General features: G+C 32.2%; 2 protein-coding genes across 2 annotated transcripts; both read right to left on the reverse strand.

The window, feature by feature from the left end:
* Window positions 1-3803: 3803 nt before the first annotated feature.
* LOC139513030 (Golgi-associated plant pathogenesis-related protein 1-like) lies at window positions 3804-17773 on the reverse strand. The gene is made up of 4 exons (XM_071301112.1): window positions 17680-17773; window positions 14340-14625; window positions 12613-12711; window positions 3804-4516 (listed from the first exon to the last, which is right to left on the reverse strand). Exons 2-4 carry the CDS (start codon window positions 14608-14610, stop codon window positions 4335-4337), a joined length of 552 nt encoding a protein of 183 aa, XP_071157213.1. The 5' UTR covers window positions 14611-14625; window positions 17680-17773; the 3' UTR covers window positions 3804-4334.
* Window positions 17774-19042: 1269 nt separating this feature from the next.
* On the reverse strand, window positions 19043-21411 carry LOC139513027 (E3 ubiquitin-protein ligase TRIM33-like). Its single transcript, XM_071301108.1, has one exon. The coding sequence runs from the start codon at window positions 21225-21227 to the stop codon at window positions 19110-19112; it is 2118 nt and encodes a 705-aa protein (XP_071157209.1). The 5' UTR covers window positions 21228-21411; the 3' UTR covers window positions 19043-19109.

Consider the following 21411-nt stretch of genomic DNA (forward strand, 5'->3'; position numbering starts at 1 on the left):
ATGTCTTATCCAACTGTTTTTGTAATGTTGTTAAAAGAACTTAACACACCATTGGAAATAGACTGCCAGTGGGAAAACAAATAGAGACTTGACCACTTTTCTTGGGTTTAAAATATCCAAAACTTGTAAAACATGTCCCAGTGAGTTAAGACGCCGATATGACGTCTCGGTCAACTTATACGTGGCGGTGACTGTTAAACTTATGTATCGTCAATTTAAGCCTCTCTTCCTCATAACTCCGTTGGAACAGGTTTTTGAAGCAAAAACAACCTCCCGCTAATAAAATCCGTATAGAATGAACACACACGATCGTACCCTATCAATTAAGATATGTAAACGCCATAGGAAGGTGCATAGGGTATGTTTGTAAGCACTTTTGATATGGTCATAATTAAAAATTAACTGTTTACACAATTTAAAGTTTTTCGAAATAATAGGGATTTTCAATTCCAGGAAAAGCTGTATTCAACTAAAACTATCGGAATTTGTTATCTTCAGTGATCTTCAACTGCTTACTTTCTTTTATCCTTTTAACTTCTTTTGATACAAGCGTCATTGAAGATACCTTTGAAGACGAAAATCGGTTCTGGCTTATACAATTTCAAGTCTGGTATCTGTGGTGAGTTTATTTCGTTTCTCAAATAAACGTTTGAAGTGGTCTAACATTGTTTATATTGGGGACCTTTTAGTTTTGGTAGTTTTATTAATCAATCGGATACATGAGTCATGATGAGAGCCAAACACTTACTGTACTATTGTAAATATAAAGTCGGGTATGTGTGGTTGAATTGGTGTATTGTATTGTCTAGAATTGAAGATTCCTGTTATCCCGTTTGTTTACTATCATATTCCGAACGAACGATTTTTCATCAGAACTAAGACGATTGTGAATTGTAGTTATATGGTCTACCATACTGGCAGCGAATTGCAATATAACTGATATGTGTGAATGAATCCTGACTCAAGTGTTTGTAACTGGGAAGTTCTAGTCCATCGTTAAATGTTGATGAGTGTGTGCTTTGCTGTGATCATGATACATGCTAGATCAAGGATCGCAAATATTTTGCATTAAAGTCGCAGTCGATGAAAGTGTTGGCTTGGTCTATTTGAATGCTACAGCTGTCTGAAGGTTTTCAGAAAAGTTGTTAAATAGGAAAACCAAAGCAAGCAGATAAAAGAATAGGTAGTTTTCAAGCAATGTTCAAGCTAAGTTCATTTCAATTATTTTTAAGGTGTATTGTTTCAACAATATCCACTAGTGTAAGCTTTAGTGTCATGATATAAGATACGTTCCTTCTTCATGTCGCCAATGAGAGTCGAGCATTATGATACATCTGAAAGATAATTGCAAGTTTATTTAAAGATTAAATTCTCCAACTTGACTTTTGTCTGTTGTGTAAAAGAGGGACGAAAGATACCAAAGGGACAGTCAAACTCATAAATCTAAATCAAACTGACAACGCCATGGCTAAAAATGAAAAAGACAGAAAAACAATAGTGAACATGACACAACATAGAAAACTAAAGAATAAACAACACGAACCCCACCAAAAACTAGGGGTGATCTCAGGTGCTCCGGAAGGGTAAGCAGATCCTGCTCCACATGTGGCACCCGTCGTGTTGCTTATGTGATTACAAAATTTTAATCCGGTAAATAGTCTAATTCGGTAGGTCACATTCATGAAAAGGAAGGGAATTGTAGTTACGACGTAAGGAACATATCCGATATCATTTGTGAAACGGTTATTCCATAACGGTCAACCAACTCGTGATGGCGTCCGTAAAATTTACGAAGGGATGATTTCAACTTCACCATTTGGAACTCTTGGTTTAAAAGCTTTCTTGTGAGCAATAACACTCTATCAAGAAAATCATGATAGGAAATACAAGCACGGGAATATCGTATCAATTGGGAGATATATACCCCGTATGCAGGTGCTGCTGGAATGTTGCTACTTAGAAATGGAAAGTTCACAATTGGAAAGCTGAAATCATCTCTTTTGTCGTAAAGTTTTGTTTTCAACCGACCCTCATTGTCAATTTCTAGATGTAAGTCAAGATATGAAGCCGACTTAACTGTATCTGTAGTATCCTTTATCTCTAGTTCGATGGGATAGATGCATTCCACATAGTCACAAAATTTTGAATTGTTTAGTGAAAGAACATCATCTATATAGCGGAAAGTAGCGTTAAAGGATATTGCTAACTTCTTATCTTTCTTCCTAAGAAGTTTCTGCATGAAGTCAGCCTCATAATAATAAAGAAACAAGTCGGCAAGTAGAGGTTTGACTCAATTTCCCATATTTGATATTAACGTATAGTTTACAAAAGTACAAAAGAAACAATTTACAATCTAGACTAGTTTTTCTTGCAAATTTCAGATTTGAGGCCATCTGATTAAAACTCCAGAGGTCCATCGAAAACTGCCGATGGTCATATCATCTAATATAGTATTCCTGAATATCTGAATATACAATATATTGTATCGTTGCAAGTTAAAAAAAACCAATGAACTATGTTTTGTGTCCTTGCTATATTGTTGGCATAGTTGGTACTAAAACCACAACATTTTACAGTTTGCATCACCATCTTATCTGCAAATATAAGGTTTCTTGTAAAAGTATTAGACTATCGGTTACTTCCTATCCAACCTTTTTTTAATGTCGTTAATAGAACTAATCACAGCATTGGGAATATATGTACATTGTCGGAAAATTTAAAAATGTATTTGTATGAGATTTAGATAGAGGACGAAAAAAGAGGCTCGCCGAGCTTTTCCCATCTTTCGTAGTGAGTTCAAATAAATTTTGTATTATCCGAAATTGTTTTTAACGTGCAATTTACCCCCGGTACTTATGCATTAATTGTTTGAATCCAAATCTTTGCCTTTGAATTTTCGAGAAAAAAAATTCGACATATTTGAAACGCGGACCACGAAGAGGACCCCAGAATGAACAGTTCCCCAGAGAGAAATATCAATATAACCACTTGATCAACATGTTTCTCGCATGGGAGCAGGTAAATGTAAAAATAAAGCAACAACAGTTAGCTAATTGCAGGATAAACACGAATAGACAGACAGACGGACGTGCAATCGTATGATGATGGTTTGTCTAGGTCCGTTTAATTCTATCTCAAAGATCAATGATATGGAAATCATCGTATAACATATACTACAATAATTTTTGTGGGCTAAATCAGACAAAGAAATTATTCTTCCTTTTGGCTACCTTGGTTTACTTTTCAATGTTGACATTCTTTTCTTTCTAATTACAGAGCATGCTTAACCCATGCATCAATAATATCAAGTTAAGGGTTAAGTTAAACGTCACATGGATACGGATTCAAATGTATTGAATTATTGACTTGTAATACATTTCTTGAAAATAATACAATAGGAATGCATTCATAAAGGTTATTGTGACCAAATTGAACAAAAACTACATGTTTACAACGAATTATTATTACAATATTTCGTTCTTAATAATTTTGAAACAAAAAAGTCATTACGTTTTGTCTATGACGTAAATAAAGCTCTTTTAAGGTTTTTATTATTCTGTATGTTAAACACGTCTCTCATACCCTCTCTTTTTTCGCCCAACGCTTTTTTTGTGCACATAAGAATTGATAACTCATTTTGTGCCGAATTTTCAATTATATATAGTATAGTCGGGTTGGAACTATGTTGTGATTTAGGAGCATTCGATGGACATTCTTTTCTTTTTGCTGCTACAAGATAGGCTGGGTTTTCTTTCCTTCTTTAATCAAATTTTTGAATTTAAAAACAATGACACATAAATTCATTATTTTATTTAGCAGTCAATTAGCAGCATATGAAAGCATTTCCAAAAAAACAATCACCAAGCCTATAATTAATATAATATATATATTACATTTCATTTAACCTTATATAATCTGAAAAGTGAACGCACCGTTGGTGATTCTCAATAAATGAAAATCAATGTGTGAATACACCTACTAGTAATTTATCACAATCCAACATCGTACGACTTGTGCACGTTGCATAGTTGTGTTCGTCGTCTTTAAGTATTCGATCAATAGTTGAATTTCTTCATTCATTTATTTTAACAACTTACATGTATATAGATCTGGTTCAATTTCAGACTTTTCATATGGCAATCTTTAACAAATCTCGACAGGGGTTTATGTAAGTTAGATACTGCTGTGGAAGCATTTGACGAAAAGTTCGGGAACCATTTCGATACATGTTAGTATACTATTCTAGAACAACAAATGTAGTTCAAAACTTCAAAATGCTGATAAGAACCTTTCAAGAAATGAAATTTTATAAATAGTTCTAGAGTTCCTCACAGTTAACAACAAGAACAACAACCCGATTTTTGAAGTGGTGGTAAAACATTTTGTTGATATTGTCCTTTTATGTTTCCTGCTGGTCTGTAACAGCCTACAACTATTACACGGTTTTTAGCTTTAACTTTACCGAATCCGACTTCTCTGCTATTCTTCCATAAAAGTTGTGTGAAGTGTGTGAAATCTATTTCAATAAAAAAAAATATGAATTACTTAATAATTAGTTATTATTACATAATTTCATAATATACTACATCACATATACTGAAGATTTGTAAAAAAAAATACATTTAAAAGCCTTCAAACTAGATACTAGTGACACTTACCAAAAAGCGAAATATTGTGCTTGGATAATATCAGTTTCGTTTAGAGTGAGTTTTTCTTATGTTTTTTTCTAAGTAGTTCAACTACTAATTTAAAAGACGAGGAGGGAAATGAATAAATATTATATAAGACGCTGATTTTTTATGATTAAAAAATCAATCAATCTGTGCACTGAAGCATATTTTTTCTCTTGGAGGATAAAATTAAAGATTGGCCTAACTTCATGGATTTGTTTTCGTGAAATTTAACAGTTTCATTGTTTTTAAAGTGGATGATCTGGTTATGATAGTTTAAGAAACGCACGGTTCTGAAATCGAGAGGGAGTTTCTCGACTTCATTCTATTTAAAGACGATATTAAATAACTTATTTGACATAAATCAGAGAAAATATAGTTGAAAGACCATATATATTCTGGAATTGTTATTTGACTCAGTAGTCATCGTCAAAGACATTGTATTATACTATAACATCATTGATTTCCCACTCTCATCGACTGTGAAAAAAACAATTATTTTCAATCTAGCAGCTTGAGACGGAAAATTATCGCGCAGAAAGGTCAAGGCGGTAAAATTAAGAAAAAGGCGATACATAGGTATGGTAACTGTTTATATGTCAACTATAATTATTATCTTAAATACCGTATGAAATATCACGGTATCAAATATTAAAATATTTTGTGATAATTAATGAAATTTTACAAAAATTAGGGCAAATCTCAGATGAGGTATTTTTTCAAGAATGACTAATACAAATGCTATCGTAAGCGTTTCATTTGAAACACTTTTCCGTATGTTTTGTAATCACACATTTTGAACAATATCATATACTAGTACCATATTGCATTTAATTCCAATCCCTCAGAGTCCAATCCAGAGAGAAACAATAAATTAGAAAATGCCTTGCTGGTATCAAAACAAAGCTCACGAGTAATGAGCTTACGGAGGGAAACTGTTAAGAAAAGGAACATTTTGAATCTATGATTTGTTTATAAATCCAATTTGTTAAAGACAAAAAGTCATAATAATGCTTTGATTCAATAGATTAGGATTTAAACAAGCCTACTTTTTGGTGAAAGCAAAATACATGTTTCATACAGTGCCCAGTAAGCTACAACTGATTTGTGGCTTCATGAAAAGGTTTGATTTCAGAACTGATCCGGATTGTAATGAATGTCGGTAAGGTATATTTGCACTTTACACAATCTATACACAAATCAACTAGATATGAAAGAAACATCTAAAGAATTAAACCCCAAATGTTGTTATCTTCATTCCAAGAACTCTCCTGAAAGATATGTAAGGCACATGTCAACATGGTCGACCGTTACACAATTATCTGACAGTTTCACGAAATCATGTGATAAGGAGCAGAAGTTGATGCAGTAATGAGAAAGAAGAATGTCAGAAAAAATTAATAAGTGGAAGATAACACGAATGAACAAATGAACGAAAAAACGAAAGAACAAAAAAATGGACGAAATCACTCGCACACACTATATATACCGTGAGTTTCTGAGTGCGCAGCATAAACGATACCAACAAAAAAATAGAACAACTATGAAAGATTAAATAATACTTACAATTAGATAAATGATTAATACAAACACCCCCGATGCATATATATATACGCGTAAATAAAAGGCGAACAATATCATTCTATATAATTCAAAACAGGTGAAAATCATGAGAGAGGGAAAAAGTGCAATTTCTTGTAAAAAAAAATCAGATCTATATTTTCAATCACTTTTTCAAAGATTAAAAGAATTGTCGGCATGTGTAATTTTTATGAACATAACCCTACCAGAACAGTAATATATCTGAACTGAGACAATAATATAGAAATGGTACAATTCTTTGGTATTCTCAGAGCTCATTTAGACAGATGAGATTATATGCGGCAATCACTTAACACATGAAGGTCATTGGTAATTATAACTTATTGTTGCGTAGGTGAATAGTTTGCCGTTTATAAAGTATTTATAAGGGCAAGTCATTAACCTATACAACATTTTGCAATGTAATTTATTATGCAGTATTGTGTCAATGGCTTATCACTCCCTAGTGTTAATTTAATTTTCAGTTTTTCGTTCTTTAAGCCCCAAAAAAGTGTGAGATTAATTACAAAGAATGATTTTTGTGAATTACAGGTGGTATTGAATACGTCAATAAGCCACGAAATGATAATATAATAAAGACACCTAATTTAAAGGTCAACCAAACCCGGTTTCAGCAACAGACAACATATTGGCTATACCATATGAAGAGTTGATTTTCAAACATGTATCGTGATCCGGGCAAAAAAATCTATAATTAACATATGATTTCCTTTTCGAGCCAGGTTCAACAGAATTTATTGTCTACAAAGCTTCCTTATCTAAATCAGGGATGGGGTAATTGAAAATGTAAAGGTAATTAAGTGTAATGCATTACAATTTTCCATGTAATTGAATGTAATGTGTAATTGAGCATTTTTTTAATTACTTGTAATGGTAATTTAATTAATTACAATGAAAAAAGCATGTAATGCTCAATTACTTTTGAATTACATTTCAATTACATGTACTTTTATGGTGTTTATGATAAGGATTTATGTTTAATAATATAAATTGTAAAATTATATTTATTTTTCAAATAGTGATATCACATACTCTCTGTAATTTGTTCTTAAGTTCTTATATTACTTATTTGACCAACAGAATTTTTTTCTGAATAGTCTTATGATTTGAAAAAATACATATGTTTTTAAGAAAGATCTTTAACTAAATAGATTGAAAAGTAATAAATCACCATGTTAAACAAAAGCAAAAAACTGTGTGGAATATCTTTATGAGAGTTCATTTAGAATTCAAATTTACTGCACACAATCATATTGTCAAATTAGTATACACAAAAGGATTATACAGCTGTAAAAACAAACAGCAATTAATCAGATTAAAATGTCCAGGGGCAATGCCACTATTACTTGTATTTTATCTAATTAGCTAAATATTGCTTAGATATAGACATTATATACATTGTTTGTACTAAAAATTATTTTCAATGTTGTGACAAGCATACCTTTTAATAATTATTATTCGATTTTTTTAATTTATTTATATTTTTTTATTCATGCTATGTTTTATTTAAATAACTTCATTTCTGAGATGTCAAAATACCCCTTAATGTATTGGCAAGTTAATGGGAAATAATTTCCTCTTTTATCAACACATCTACTGATTATGGAAGTATAATACCTCTATGTTCTAATCAAGCGATATATGACACATTAGCTCCTATAGAAATACTTTTGAGAATGGCTGTCAAAGTGTACAGACCGGAGAGATGTAGACTAAATGACTAAACATTAAAATTACTCATGATTATAAAATGCAACGCTTAAACTATGCTTACATGAATATTTTACACATACATTATACATACATGTATAATATTGGTTAACAAATATTATGATGAAATGTAATGTGTAATTTAATTAATTACTTTAGTAAAGTAATTGTAATTTAATTAATTACATTTCAAAAACTGTGTAATGTGTAATTAGTGTAATTGACCATTTTTGCAATGTAATGTGTAATTTAATTAATTACATTCCAATGTAATTGACCCCAAGTCTGTTATCTCTTCATTTTACAGATTTTTATGCTCTTCTGCATTATCAAGTGAATTAAAAGTTAAATGAATACTAGTATATGTGCCAATTTGCGAATGACTTGTTGTTGTTCCAACAAAATTTAAATTGCCGACTTAAAATAAAACTGTCCCGAAAAGAAAAAAGTAAAATCACAAAAGGGATGGAAAGTAAAATCACAAAAATACCGAATACCGAGGAAAAATGAAAACTGAAAGTCCTAATCAAATGTCAAAAACATAATCTCGTACACATTAAACGAATGAAAAACAACTGTCTATAATAACAAACAAATATGTATAAAAGAAACACAAAAAGGCATATAAACAAAGGAAATTAGTAAAAATGAAAGACAAGAATACAAGAATCTACCATAGCACAGTAACACAATGACAGGATGTATTAGTAAAGATACGTCATATTTAATGAAGAAACACAAAAAGGCATTCAGACAAAGAACATAAGCAAAAATTAAAAGCAAGAAATCAAAATTTTACCATACCACAATTTAGACTGCCACTGGAAAAAAATGGAATGTTGGAATGGGACAGAAATTTTGCCTTGCAAAAAGTCACCTCCTGACTACTCAGATAGTTGTTTCAATGGTTCCTTACCATGCAGATTAAATAGTGTTCACCCGACAAAAGTTTCCGAAATAAAGTTCCTAAATCAAACAGATGTGGCTGAATATATATACATCCTACACAACCAAAAATATGCCCACTTTAGCTAATCATTTACTCCCATACGGGAAAAATCCAGAGATTACATACTAAATGTCACAATAAACCGTCCAGTTCGTGAAACAATAGGATTTCAATCTTGTCAGGTCTATTTATAAGCATATAAATTCTGATCGCTTAACGATGGGGAGACAAAAACGAATGACAACACGTATTCTTCCAAAGGTGGGTTAATAACTCTACTAAAAATATTCATTGAGTGGAACAATTAACGTAAACTGTTCCGGTTCTAACTTGTACGAATTCGAGTAGCAAATTGCATCTTCCTGTTTTAATAAAGTCTGTGCGTGTGTATGTTTTAACAACAGAACACAAGCATGTGTTGCCTGACAAAAACGAAACATTATAGCAATGGCTGTAGTGTTAACAAGGTTTGAGTTTTGAGAAACTAATGTTTGGGGACAAGATTTTTTCTTTAAATTGTGTGATTTTTCCATGTACACCAGTTTTACAGCTCGTTTTTTTTTGTGATCCTTGTTACTGTGAACCTTGAACCTAGCTAGAATGAGACTGAATTGAAAATTGGGCATCTTTATTGGATTAAAATTCTTCGAAAGGAAAGAGAATCGTACATAGAGCTCAACATTTTTCAAGTTTCCCATAAAGGCTTTGTGAGATGCAAGTACTTGAGTAAATCAATAAGAAAAAAGTGATTTGTACATATCGTCATTTCATCATTTTGAATAATAGATATGAAAGAAACATCTGTGGAAGTAAACCCCAAATATTTACTGAAGTTTCGAATTATGTTCATTCCTTGACTTCCAATGTAAAATTTGTCCTCATGCAAAAATAGTCGACCGTTCCGCAATTATCTGACAATTTCACATCATTATATCTAATGATTAAGGATGAGAAGTGGATGCAGAAATGAGAAAGAAGAATAGTGGAACCAATAAACTAATGAACAACAAACGATTTAATATCAAACAAACGAACGAACAAATTGGTGAAATTCCTCACACACACTATATATCCATTCAGCTTCTTAGAGTGCACAGTCTTACAAAAACAAAGGACCGCCATGATCGGTAGACTAATAAATACAAACGCAACTTACGCATACGCGTCGAAAGTTTTGAATATCGTTTTATATTTGTAGAAAATAAACTCATCATAGATACCAGATTAAAATTTGGAATTTGCACCAGACGTGTGTTTCGTCTACAAAAGAGTCATCAGTGACGGTCGAATAAAAAATTTAAAAAGGCCAAATAAGTACGCAGTTGAAGAGCATAAATGACCAAACATTCCTAAACGTTTTGCCAAATACAGCTAAAATAATTTATTACTGCGGTAGAAAAGTCATTGTATTTCAAAAATTCAAAGTTTTTAATATCACCTGTGATTTAAAGAAAAAAGGAAGATAATGATAGAAGGAAAGAGTATGATTTAAGATAGAATTTTTTTTTATCATCAATACAGATCTATAATTTCATTCACTAAAATATGTACGTTCGGCACATATTATTTTTATGGAACACAACACTACAAGAAAAGTTATATATCTGAACGGAGAAAACAAGAAGGAAAATTGCACTCTTATTGGGTCTACTTATAGTTCAATCAGACAGATGATACTATATTTTACTAATCAATCATTTAACATATTGCTGTCATTGACACTTGCTGAATAGGTGATTTGTTAGCCTTTGTATAAAGCATTTGATATATATTTATATATATCACTCAAAAGGGTAAGTATGTGAATTACGCAATTTCTAACGATGTAATACACTACTGAACACTGGAAGTGTGTGGTCAATGACCGATCACACCTTTGTGTTAATTTCATTCGTACTTTTTCATACTTTTAGCCAAAAAAGATTTTTGTGAATTACAGGTGATATTGAAAACGTCAAAAAGCCACGACCTAGTAACATAAAAAAGACCAATAACTTAAAGATCAATCAAACACTGTTTTGAGCAACAAACAACATATTAGCTTTACCATATATTGAATAATTTAAAAATAAGTATCGTGGTCCAATCTTATATGGCATGCTAATATATAATTTACTTTTCGTGCCGAGTTTATTATTCTTATTTAATTTTACAGAATTGTGTTCACTTTTACCTAATTAAGTCAAATTTGTGAATATGTTGCGGATTTGGAATTATTTGTTATTATAACAACAAAAGTTATCTTCCCGATTAAACAAAAAACTAGCGCGAAAAGATTGTTAAGATGTGTACCAAAATATAGTTTGTTCGTAATTTATATGTTAAATATAAAAAAGAAGATGTGGTATGATTGCCAATGAGACAACTATCCACAAAAGACCAAAATTACACAGACATTAACAACTATAGGTCACCGTATGGCTTTCAACAATGAGCAAAACCCATACCGCATAGTCAGCTATAATAGGCCACGATAAGACCATGTAAAACAATTCAAACGAGAAAACTAACGGCCTTATTTATGTACAAAAATGAACGAAAAACAAATATCTAACACATAAACAAACGACAACCACTGAATTACAGGCTCCTAACAGGCACATACATAAATAATGTGGTGGGGTTAAACATGTTAGCGGGATCCCAACCCTCCCCCTAACCTGGGACAGTGGTATAACAGTACACTATAAATGTATATTTGTGAGAAAATCTTAGATCCTGCCTCTTTAAGCTTACTTCGTTTTTAAAATTTAGCGGAGACTAATATATGTGGTCGTCAAAATCACTTTAATATAAAAGAAGGTAACCATTAATTAGATTCATAAATAGGTGCAACACATGCCAAATGTAAGAGTAAACTTGTTTTTGTTCAACCTTCTCCCTTTTCTTTTCTTATAGCAGAACCACAAAAGGTAACTACACGATAGATTAACAGCCACCTCAAATAGCACGTAACTCAATAAATACAAGTAAAATAGACGACAAAATCACACTAACAAGTATATCAGTAATGAATTCGAATGTATTGAGAATTCAGTTGAATTAATGAACAACAAATATATATTTTTGTAAAATGCTCAAAGTAATTCGTTTATATTTTATAACACTGTATTGCGAGCTTTTATTTGTGTTTAGTTTATTAGTTGATAGAAACATAGTTTGATCAAAAGTTATATTTTCAACTAGAGTTGTTGTAATTTTCACTTCTCTTTAACTTTAAAAGTATTGGTTAATAAAGGCAACAGACGTATATCGCTGTTCAAAAGTCATAAATCGATTGAGAGACAACAAAACTGGGTTTCTAACTACAACCGAGGGAAACACATCAATTATAAGAGGAAAACAACGAAACAACAGAACACTGAAGTGCAACAAAAAACAAACGACAATGCAACATACATAGAAACGAACAATTAGATAGCAACTTGACATATTCCTTCTACTTGTCGTATGAGTTTTTAATGACCCTTTGGTAATTAATGCCTGCTTTTAGAAATAACGAATCACGATTCTACTTTAATGATGGTTAACGTTCCCCTTTTCATACAGAATTCGACCCGCGGATTACATCGAATGATAATCAGGGGCTATTGGTTGCTTGAAATACACCAATAAAGATTTATCTTATTTATGGTAATATTCATATATACATTCATTTCACTCAATGTTGTATTTTCTTACTTTTTACATCCGGATTTTTCAGCTCTGATGGTGGTTCTTTATCAAAATAATTTCTATAGTACTCAATTTCATCATACCAGTCTGTAGTAACTTCTTCTCCTATAGTATAAAACAAATGAGTTATCAATGGAAAAGAATCTCTGAGCTGAGTAATTACTAGAAATCACAAACCAAATACAAATAAAAACTCATCAAAGATACCTGGGTTATAATTTAGTTCACTAGACGCGTTTCGTCTACTTGTGAGTAATCAGTGGTACTGGACTCGAAACAGTTGGAAGACCAATTCAATGTACGAAGCTAAAAACCATTAAAGACCAATGAATTCAAAAGTTTGTGCTAATCGACAAATGTTTATGTGAATGGAGTAGAAAAAATATTTTGTGTTTCGAATAGTTCTACATCTTATCAACAGTTAATGCACAGATAATTAATGTATCAATGACATTTCATATCTACACAGAAGCGCTGACAAATTGGCTGGTAATACCCTCAGGGTCCACCAGTGACCTCATCGGCATCACAAAGTTAAAAAAAAAACCACAGGCTTAAAATTTGATATGCCATACGCTTGCTTCGTATACAAAATTTCAATTCTGGTATCTATGATGAGTTTATTTACGAAAGTCTTACGTAAGGGCAATCGAATAAAAATAGTTTGAAAAACAAATCAAATATGAAGTTAACTAAAAACTCCGTTTCCTGCATTTGGAAGAATTTGGATTTCATTTTTTTGAATTCCACTTTTGTATCTTCCGCCTATCTTTAGAATTATTCGCATAAGATGGAATCGATGAGAAGATGTTACTATATTTCGCTAGTATGCGTAGTTCAAACTACAGAATATAGAAGTAAATTTTGAATGTCTTAATGTGCGATGGACATGTGCATTTGGCATGTGTTATGTATGAGAGATGTATAAGTACACAATTGAGAGGTAAGTAAAACATTGGTAATATTTTTAGATATACAATAGAAATACAACTATATATTTTCATAATATAGCAGCATCTTTGGGCATGTGTTTCATATCTCCGGGTATGTCATACAAAATTATGTCTGTAGGTAGGACATATATATATATATTGATTTTCCCCCTAATGTGGTAAATATTTTCCCTCAACCTTCCGTTGGTATTAAATGTGTTTAATGTTTAAATTGCATAACCAAGTCTAACAATGTTTAGCCCAACGATGCTCTGTATGTATGATGTTAAATTTTGAGGATTTCAGATCAGTATACTTAGTAAAGTAACAACTTCCCATTGGGTGAAATATACAAATGAAGAATAAACAAAATCATTTTCAACTACAGAGACAGTATTCAAACCATCTTCGTTTGTCTAATATACAAACTTCACAAAACGTTTATATTTTACATACAATAAATAAAATGTGCTGAATTAAGTTTAATTAATTGATATTTTGTTAAATTCAATTAATCTAAACCCGATGATCTTATAACTACTTTGTTATTTTACAATTGGAATTTCGTTTCCGAATTTTCGTCTGTAACTTAATATAAACTACAAACGTCGTGCATTTGAAAAAGGTATACAAAACCTGAAAACTGTATTTCAAATGTCTATAAGACCTCGACTGCGAATTTCCTTGGAATATACAAGGTATATATTTTACCATTGTTTTTGTTTATCTTCAATGATAAAAGTTGCTATACATTTAAATTCCAAAAAGGTATTCAAATTTTGTCTGAATTCTGGGGTTTACCTGAGTAATCTTGGTCTCGTGTTAATATCTTTACAGCCGTATTTTCTCCAAGTGCATTCTCGAGTCTGTCCTTAGTAAGTCGACCCCTTAGGTCTTTGTTTCTTGTAGAAATATAAAATGCTATTTTATGGGCTAGTTCACTGAGATCTTCTGCGTGTGTTAGAGGTTGACAGTTATGGACTAATCTATATTTGTTATGGGTATTTAACGCATCTGACAAGAATTCATCTTTAAGATTTACATCCACATATACACTGTTCTTGTTCCCCATTTCTCATGATCAGAACTACAAAAACAATCAAAAACAGTGTTTGTTTATTTCAAACATTTTTATATGTCTGTCATAATATAATGCTCCTGTACAAATATTCTTAGTTTTCTCGTTTGAATTGTTTTACATTGTCATATCGGGGCCTTTTATAGCTGACTATGTGGTATAGGCTTTGCTCATTGTAGAAGCCGTACGTTGACCTATAGTTGTAAATGTCTGTGTCATTTTGGTCTCTTGTGGATAGTTGTCTCATTGGCAATCATACTACATCTTCTTTTTTATATTCAAAGAAATAAATAGCACACATTATTTAAGTCGTTTTAATTAGTTCGTATGCTGTGCTGTAACACTATTATCACATGCTAAAATCAGGCATGTGTACTGACAAATATATAATGTAGGCACACCCTTTACAAATTTACATGAATTTTGTGTTATGTTTGTTGTTGCTTTTCGTTAGTCTAAATCAACTTTCTGTAACTGTCATTAACATAAATTGCTCTTACTATAAAAAGTAAATTCACAAAAGTACTGAACTCCGAGGAAAATTCAAATAAGAAAGTCCCTAATCAAATGTCAAAATCAAAAGCTCAAACACATCAAACGATGTGACATTCCTGACTTGGTACAGGCATTTTCTTATGTAGAAATTAAAATCGTGGATTGAACCTGGTTTTATAGCTAGCTAAACCTCCCACTTGTATGACAGTTGCATCAAATTCCATTACATAGACAACGATGCGTGAACAAAACAAACAGACAAGAAATAAAAATGTCAAAATATACGATAAGGATTCTACTATTTCTTAAAGGATAAATGCTGACCTGCAATTGGTTACATAATCTGTCTTTTTGTGAATAGGTATATCATTGTAAATTACCGCAGTGCTTTGGACGAATGACTATAACGTGTTGTTTTCATTGTCTTACAGCACTGGGTCGATTCCTCTGAAGGTGGACTATCAGTCTGGCTCAATAGTCTATACTTCTGTTCTGATATGACAAACCTTTCTAAAACTGTTCGTTTATATTCTTTTTAGATCATAAGAAACTAATGTTACAAATCTCTGAAGCAAAGTTAATCTTCGGATGTATGAGATTTGTAACGTGTTGTTTTCATTATTTGTTTGTATATAACATTTTAAATATAGGGAACTCAAAAGGACATGTTAGGAGCTATACGACTTAAAAGGACTTACATAGTACAACCAAATGCATGATAGGTTAGCTTTGCTAGATTTGCTTACCCTTTCGGAGCACCTCCAGTTTTTGATGGGGTTCGTGTCTCTCGATATTTTGTTTTCTTTGTTGTGTTTTGCATGCTGTTGTTTGTATGTCTTTTAGTTTTGGTCATGGCTTTATCAGTTTATTTTTGACAAATGGGTTTGAATGTCCCTCTGGTACTGAGATCATAGGATCTACCTTCATGCTCCTTCGTAATTTTTACTTTTGATATATTTGTCTTTCATATCTACACACAGCCAGTACATTAATCACACATCACAACCAATTTCAATAGATCAAACATTTCGCTTAATTCTTTCATAGATTAAAATACTTGGTTTTGAAGTTGGCTGTATCTGTATAAACGGGATATCACTTCTCATTTACAACAAAGGTGTTGTTTAAAGTGCCCGTAAATTTAGATACGACCAACGTACACTTATAAATTCTTTTAATAAACTTTTTACAGCACAAGGTCATAGTTTTTTCAGATTGTTTATGATGTCTTCTGTTTGATACTTTTGCTTGGGAGAACATGATTTATAAATTGGTTGTAATTGGCTTTGAACTAATTTTTATTAATTCAAGTATTCTAAGTTAGGTACGTTGTGCCTTTTATTTAAGTTGTGTTGTGCTAAGAATCAATCAAACTATTGAGTTAAGCCATTTCTAAAAGTCACCAGTGTCTGAGAAGACAGTTGATGTACCAGGGGTATGTCAAAGAACGCCTCGTCCTTTTTCTAATAAAATGTTCATCGGAAGGTAACAAGACCTTGTTGATAAATATTCCGTATCAACTTCACAAATTATACACTATGGTCTTGAAGTGTTTTTTATAATACATTTTCCTTCTAATTATTTGTTTACATCCTTGTTTTCAAAATTCCAATAGGGAACATACCTTTTATAATTGTATAAATAAACCAATTGTAATTGGCTTTGAACTAATTTTTATTAATTACTAATATATATTTGTTTACAGTTTACTATCATGGTGTGTTGTCACCAGGTATCAACATTTTCACTTCTCTACGCGTCTGTCCTTAGTCAGTAGTTGTCTTGGTTGCCGTCTATCATATTTGGTTGTTTTTGTTTCAAAAAAGCATTACTCATTATGTTTTGTTTGATTGTGTTGATTTTTCTCCTTGTAGAAGGGCGGACAGTGACGTAAAATTGCTTATATCCAAGCCTGCTTGTGACTGACGGATAGTTTTTTTTTCATAAGCAATAATACCACATCTTATTTTTTCTAAATATTTACTTAATTTGTAGATTATTATGAGGTGAGTATTGTCACAAGCATTCTTCTGAATATTCTTAACCTCGCTGATATTTTTATTTTGTCTATGAATATCTAGAAAACAATTCCGCGCCAGAACCAGGGGCCTTTTTGAACAGCCACTTAAGATGAATATTGTTGTTCGGCGTTGAAGACACCACTGTTACTCTCAGATGAAGAGCAAAAATAATAGAACTGGTTTGTTTTACTTTAGAAGTATAAATTTGGTTAAATAAATAAGTACATTAAACTCCTTTCTTTTGCAACAAAAAGGGATGTCTTCATAACTAATGACTATTAAACATGTTAAAGAAATAAAGAAGTTGAGGCAAATACGAACAAGTTGAATTTCGGATTACATAAACAGTATGTCCTACAGTCGCTTTCTATGACAACGTATGTACCATTAACAACGGTAAGCAACCTTTTGCATTGTAACGTTACGTTACATAAATAATCAATGTTAAACCACGCGTTTTTTTTTATGAATTTAGTCATTTTAATGCAAACTGACGATGTTTTATGTATCTAAAACATTTATGATACTAGTAATTAATACTACTTACAAGTTTGTTAATGTGGTTTCCCATGTTAAATATTCTATAATAACTATTACTTTCAATGGTAAACTGCACTCTTTGTTTTCAAAATCATTAATACAATGACTTTAAATTCATTCATTTGTTTTAAATGTTAAAGACCGTATATCAGATGGCAAAGTTTCATTTAAAAATGACTTATTTCCCTTTCCATATCAGTTTTAAAATTTAAATACATTCATGTTACCTTACAAAGTATTATAGAAATACTTCTATTGTCCGACCTTAGGTTTTCAGTGTAAGAGACGCGAATGTGATTAATTGTAAACATGTTTAGATGTAGTACATTTATTATCCTATAGAGTTCCATATATTTTTTCTCTGCAACACAGTCTTTTATTTAAAAATTCCTGTTTACTTCTGATAAGCTTATGTTATCTTTTCCTGTCAAAATGTGACAAATTGTCATTACTTTATACTAGTATCTCATTTTTGATTGGTTTCGCGTCTGGCGTATTAAATTAGAAGCCTGGTACCTTTGATAATTATTAACATCACTGGGTCTATGCCAGTGCTGGTGGACGTTTCGTTCCCGAGGGTATCACCAACCCAGTAGTCAGCACTTCGGTGTTGACATGAATATCAATTATAAGTTCATTTTTATAAATTTTTTGTTACAAAAAATTTCAAAAAATAAGGTTTTTCTTATCCCAGGAATATATTACCTTAGCCGTATTTGGCACAACTTTTTGGAATTGTGGGTCTTCAATGCTCTTCAACTTTTTACTTGTTTGGCTTTATAACTATTTTGATCTGAGCGTCACTGATGAGACTTATGTGGATGAAACGCGCGTCTGACGTATTAAATCAGAAGCCTGGTACCTTTGATAATTTTTGCCAGCTATTTTCATTTTTGTTATTTCTTTTTTGTTTTTTCAAATAGCTGATATTCTATTTTGCAAACTGTGATGATAATTGTCATCCCCTTCTTATAATTTTTAGCAATGATATATTGTTGTTTCTGTTATAACTATTATTCAAGTTATTTAAGCACACATTTTAACATTAAGATATCTTCCGACACAGCTAATTTTAACATTAAGATATCTTCCGACACAGCTAATTTTAAGGTACTAATGTAGTATCCAACTCCACGACATTTAATCTCAATAGTTTGTCAAATGCACCCAAAAAAGACTAGATGAATGTCAGAACTCGTTCTATATTGTTTTGATGAGTGTTTCGCGTGTCCAGATTTTGAGAATCTGTTCTATGTGGGAAAGTGCGTTGGAAAGGGAAGGGAGTAAACTAAATGGTAATTATTATATCATTATTGTGTGTAGTTAATGAATGAACACTTTTTTTAGCGTTTAAAAAAGTCACAACCAAGTTTATTTTTTAAGTATAATCTAAAAGTCATTTACTACATGAAGTATAAAAGTTTATGATTTCATTAGTTATAATACTAACTGGAACACTTTCACCTCACTCTTATCTCCTTGCGTTATAAGCAAGCGCTCATCATTTACATCAAATGCGATTGCGCGAGGATATGATATCATGTCATGAGATATAAGTGTCTTTACTCTGTCACCTTCAGGCGAAACTACTTGTACACTCTTTGCGTGATTTCTACAAACATACAAATTTTCTTCATTATCGAGAGCAAGACCAGCGGCGTGACCTAAGTCTACACTTGAGTAAGAATAACAATGCTCTGCTGTTTCGATCAGTGTTGTTACAGACCCACGTCTTTCGTCAGCAACGTAAATCATAGTACCTTTCCCGTTAGCAGTTATATAAATAGGCCGGGAAAATAGCTGTGACCCGTCGTCATCATATGCAACTGATGCTAGTTCTTTTCCATCAGTATCCAGGATTTTCAGTGATGGCGGTAATCCATCGTAGGCTAAAGTGAAAAATTTACCACGGACATATGTCAATCCATAACATGCTTCGCTTGTGATGAAATAATCTCCAAGAGAAAACCCGACGTCGCTGACATTTAGAATTTGGATTGCTCGCTCTTCCGGAAGTGTCACTGCAATTTCGGAAGGGCTAATGGTTGTCACATCCCATGGTTTAGAGTTGAATTTTATACTGTTGAGTTGTCGATAATTCTTTGCAAATAGTTTAACTTTTCTGTTCTGTCTATCAACTAAAACTAGCCGACCATCTGAAAGAAACGCAGCGCCAGTAAACCAACTATCATTTACCTCATCATGTTCATGCGCACTGAAGGTTTTTACCATCTCTGAACGTTTTCCACGCAAGGAAAGAGTAGACTTATTAAGATTCGAATGGGTATTATTCTGTTCAACGGAAATCACATTTGGAAATGGTGGTAATTTTGACGGGGAGTACCGCACGGATATTTTACCCATTTCTTTTACTTTTGTTTGCATAATTTCTATAGCATGACCCACTTCAAACAAATATTGACAATCCTGGACTTGAGACCTCAGTTTTCCCATGGCGTCCTCATACCAAATACATTGCGTTCTAATGGATTCCATCATATGTAGAAGTCTAGAATCGGAAGCATGTACTTCAGCCACATTCATTAACTTGTGAGCGTTAGATACAGCTGAAAGCATTCGTTTACTTATGTCCATCTCTATCTGTAATTTCTTAACTTCTGCGTTGTGGATTTGACTGATATCTCGTTTCAGATTCTTTTCAAGTTTATCCAGAATATTGATGATGTTGATACGTATCGATGCAAAATTTTCAAGAAGTCGGGTTTTTTCTTCTTCCAAGTACATCAGGTGGTTTGATCGATCACCAATCATTCCGTCTATGTTGTTTTCGTATTGCTCTAAAGTTTTGTTGAGAAAATCTGGCTCTTTCTCTAATTTACTTTTCTTAACCGCATCAGAAATCGAAATAACTCTGTCACATCTTCGGTGCTCCTCTGCAATACAATTTGGACAACAAAGTTCTTTATCTAACACACAGAATAAATCAAGTGTTTTTCCGGAATGTTTGTTGCATTCTTCCTGAAGATCTTTCAATAATTCCATTTCTTTCATAAACTCCTCCTTTAGAAGTACTGTATGGTCCATAGATATGCGCATTCCTTTATGGACTTTGGCACAATTCTGACAGAGGCCATCGCGACATTCTTTACACCAAGACAATATCGCCGTTGTATCGCCATTTCTAGAACACGGACCGCAGGTTTTCTCACCTCTTCTTAATAATTCTATATCCAATAAATCCATTAGAAAATGATTGACCGGAAATCCCTCTATCCATTTGTTTGGAGTATGTGTACTCTTTAGTTGTATGTTCTTTTTACACTGATGACATTCATACTCTCTGGATTTTCTGCTGTCGTCTTTCTTTTCATTTTTTCGTGAAATGAATTCGTTAATGTTTGTTGCCAAACAATTTTCGCAGTACGAATGCAAGCACGGCAAAGTTCTTGGTGTGTTTAGCCATTTTGAACAAATTCCACAAATCAAGATAGTTTCGTCAAATTTTCGATGGATCAAATTTGATTTTTCCATAATCACAGTTTTGGATCGGACTGTAGATTTCGATGGACTGTCTCTCCCTTTCGTATTTGACATAATGAGAATTTTCCGCTGAATTTAATAGGTTGTTTTACACATAAGTTTTTGAAATTTGAAGTAGATAGATCGAATTCACTTCTCAATGGTACAAAGCTATTCTTTCGAAGCAAAAAGAAATAAACGAAATTTGAAATGGAAATGATTTCTTTTTGACGGTTGGCTCGGTTAATGTGAAAAATTT

The sequence above is a fragment of the Mytilus edulis genome, chromosome 2 (assembly GCF_963676685.1).
Source record: "Mytilus edulis chromosome 2, xbMytEdul2.2, whole genome shotgun sequence".
Lineage (NCBI taxonomy): Eukaryota > Metazoa > Mollusca > Bivalvia > Mytilida > Mytilidae > Mytilus > Mytilus edulis.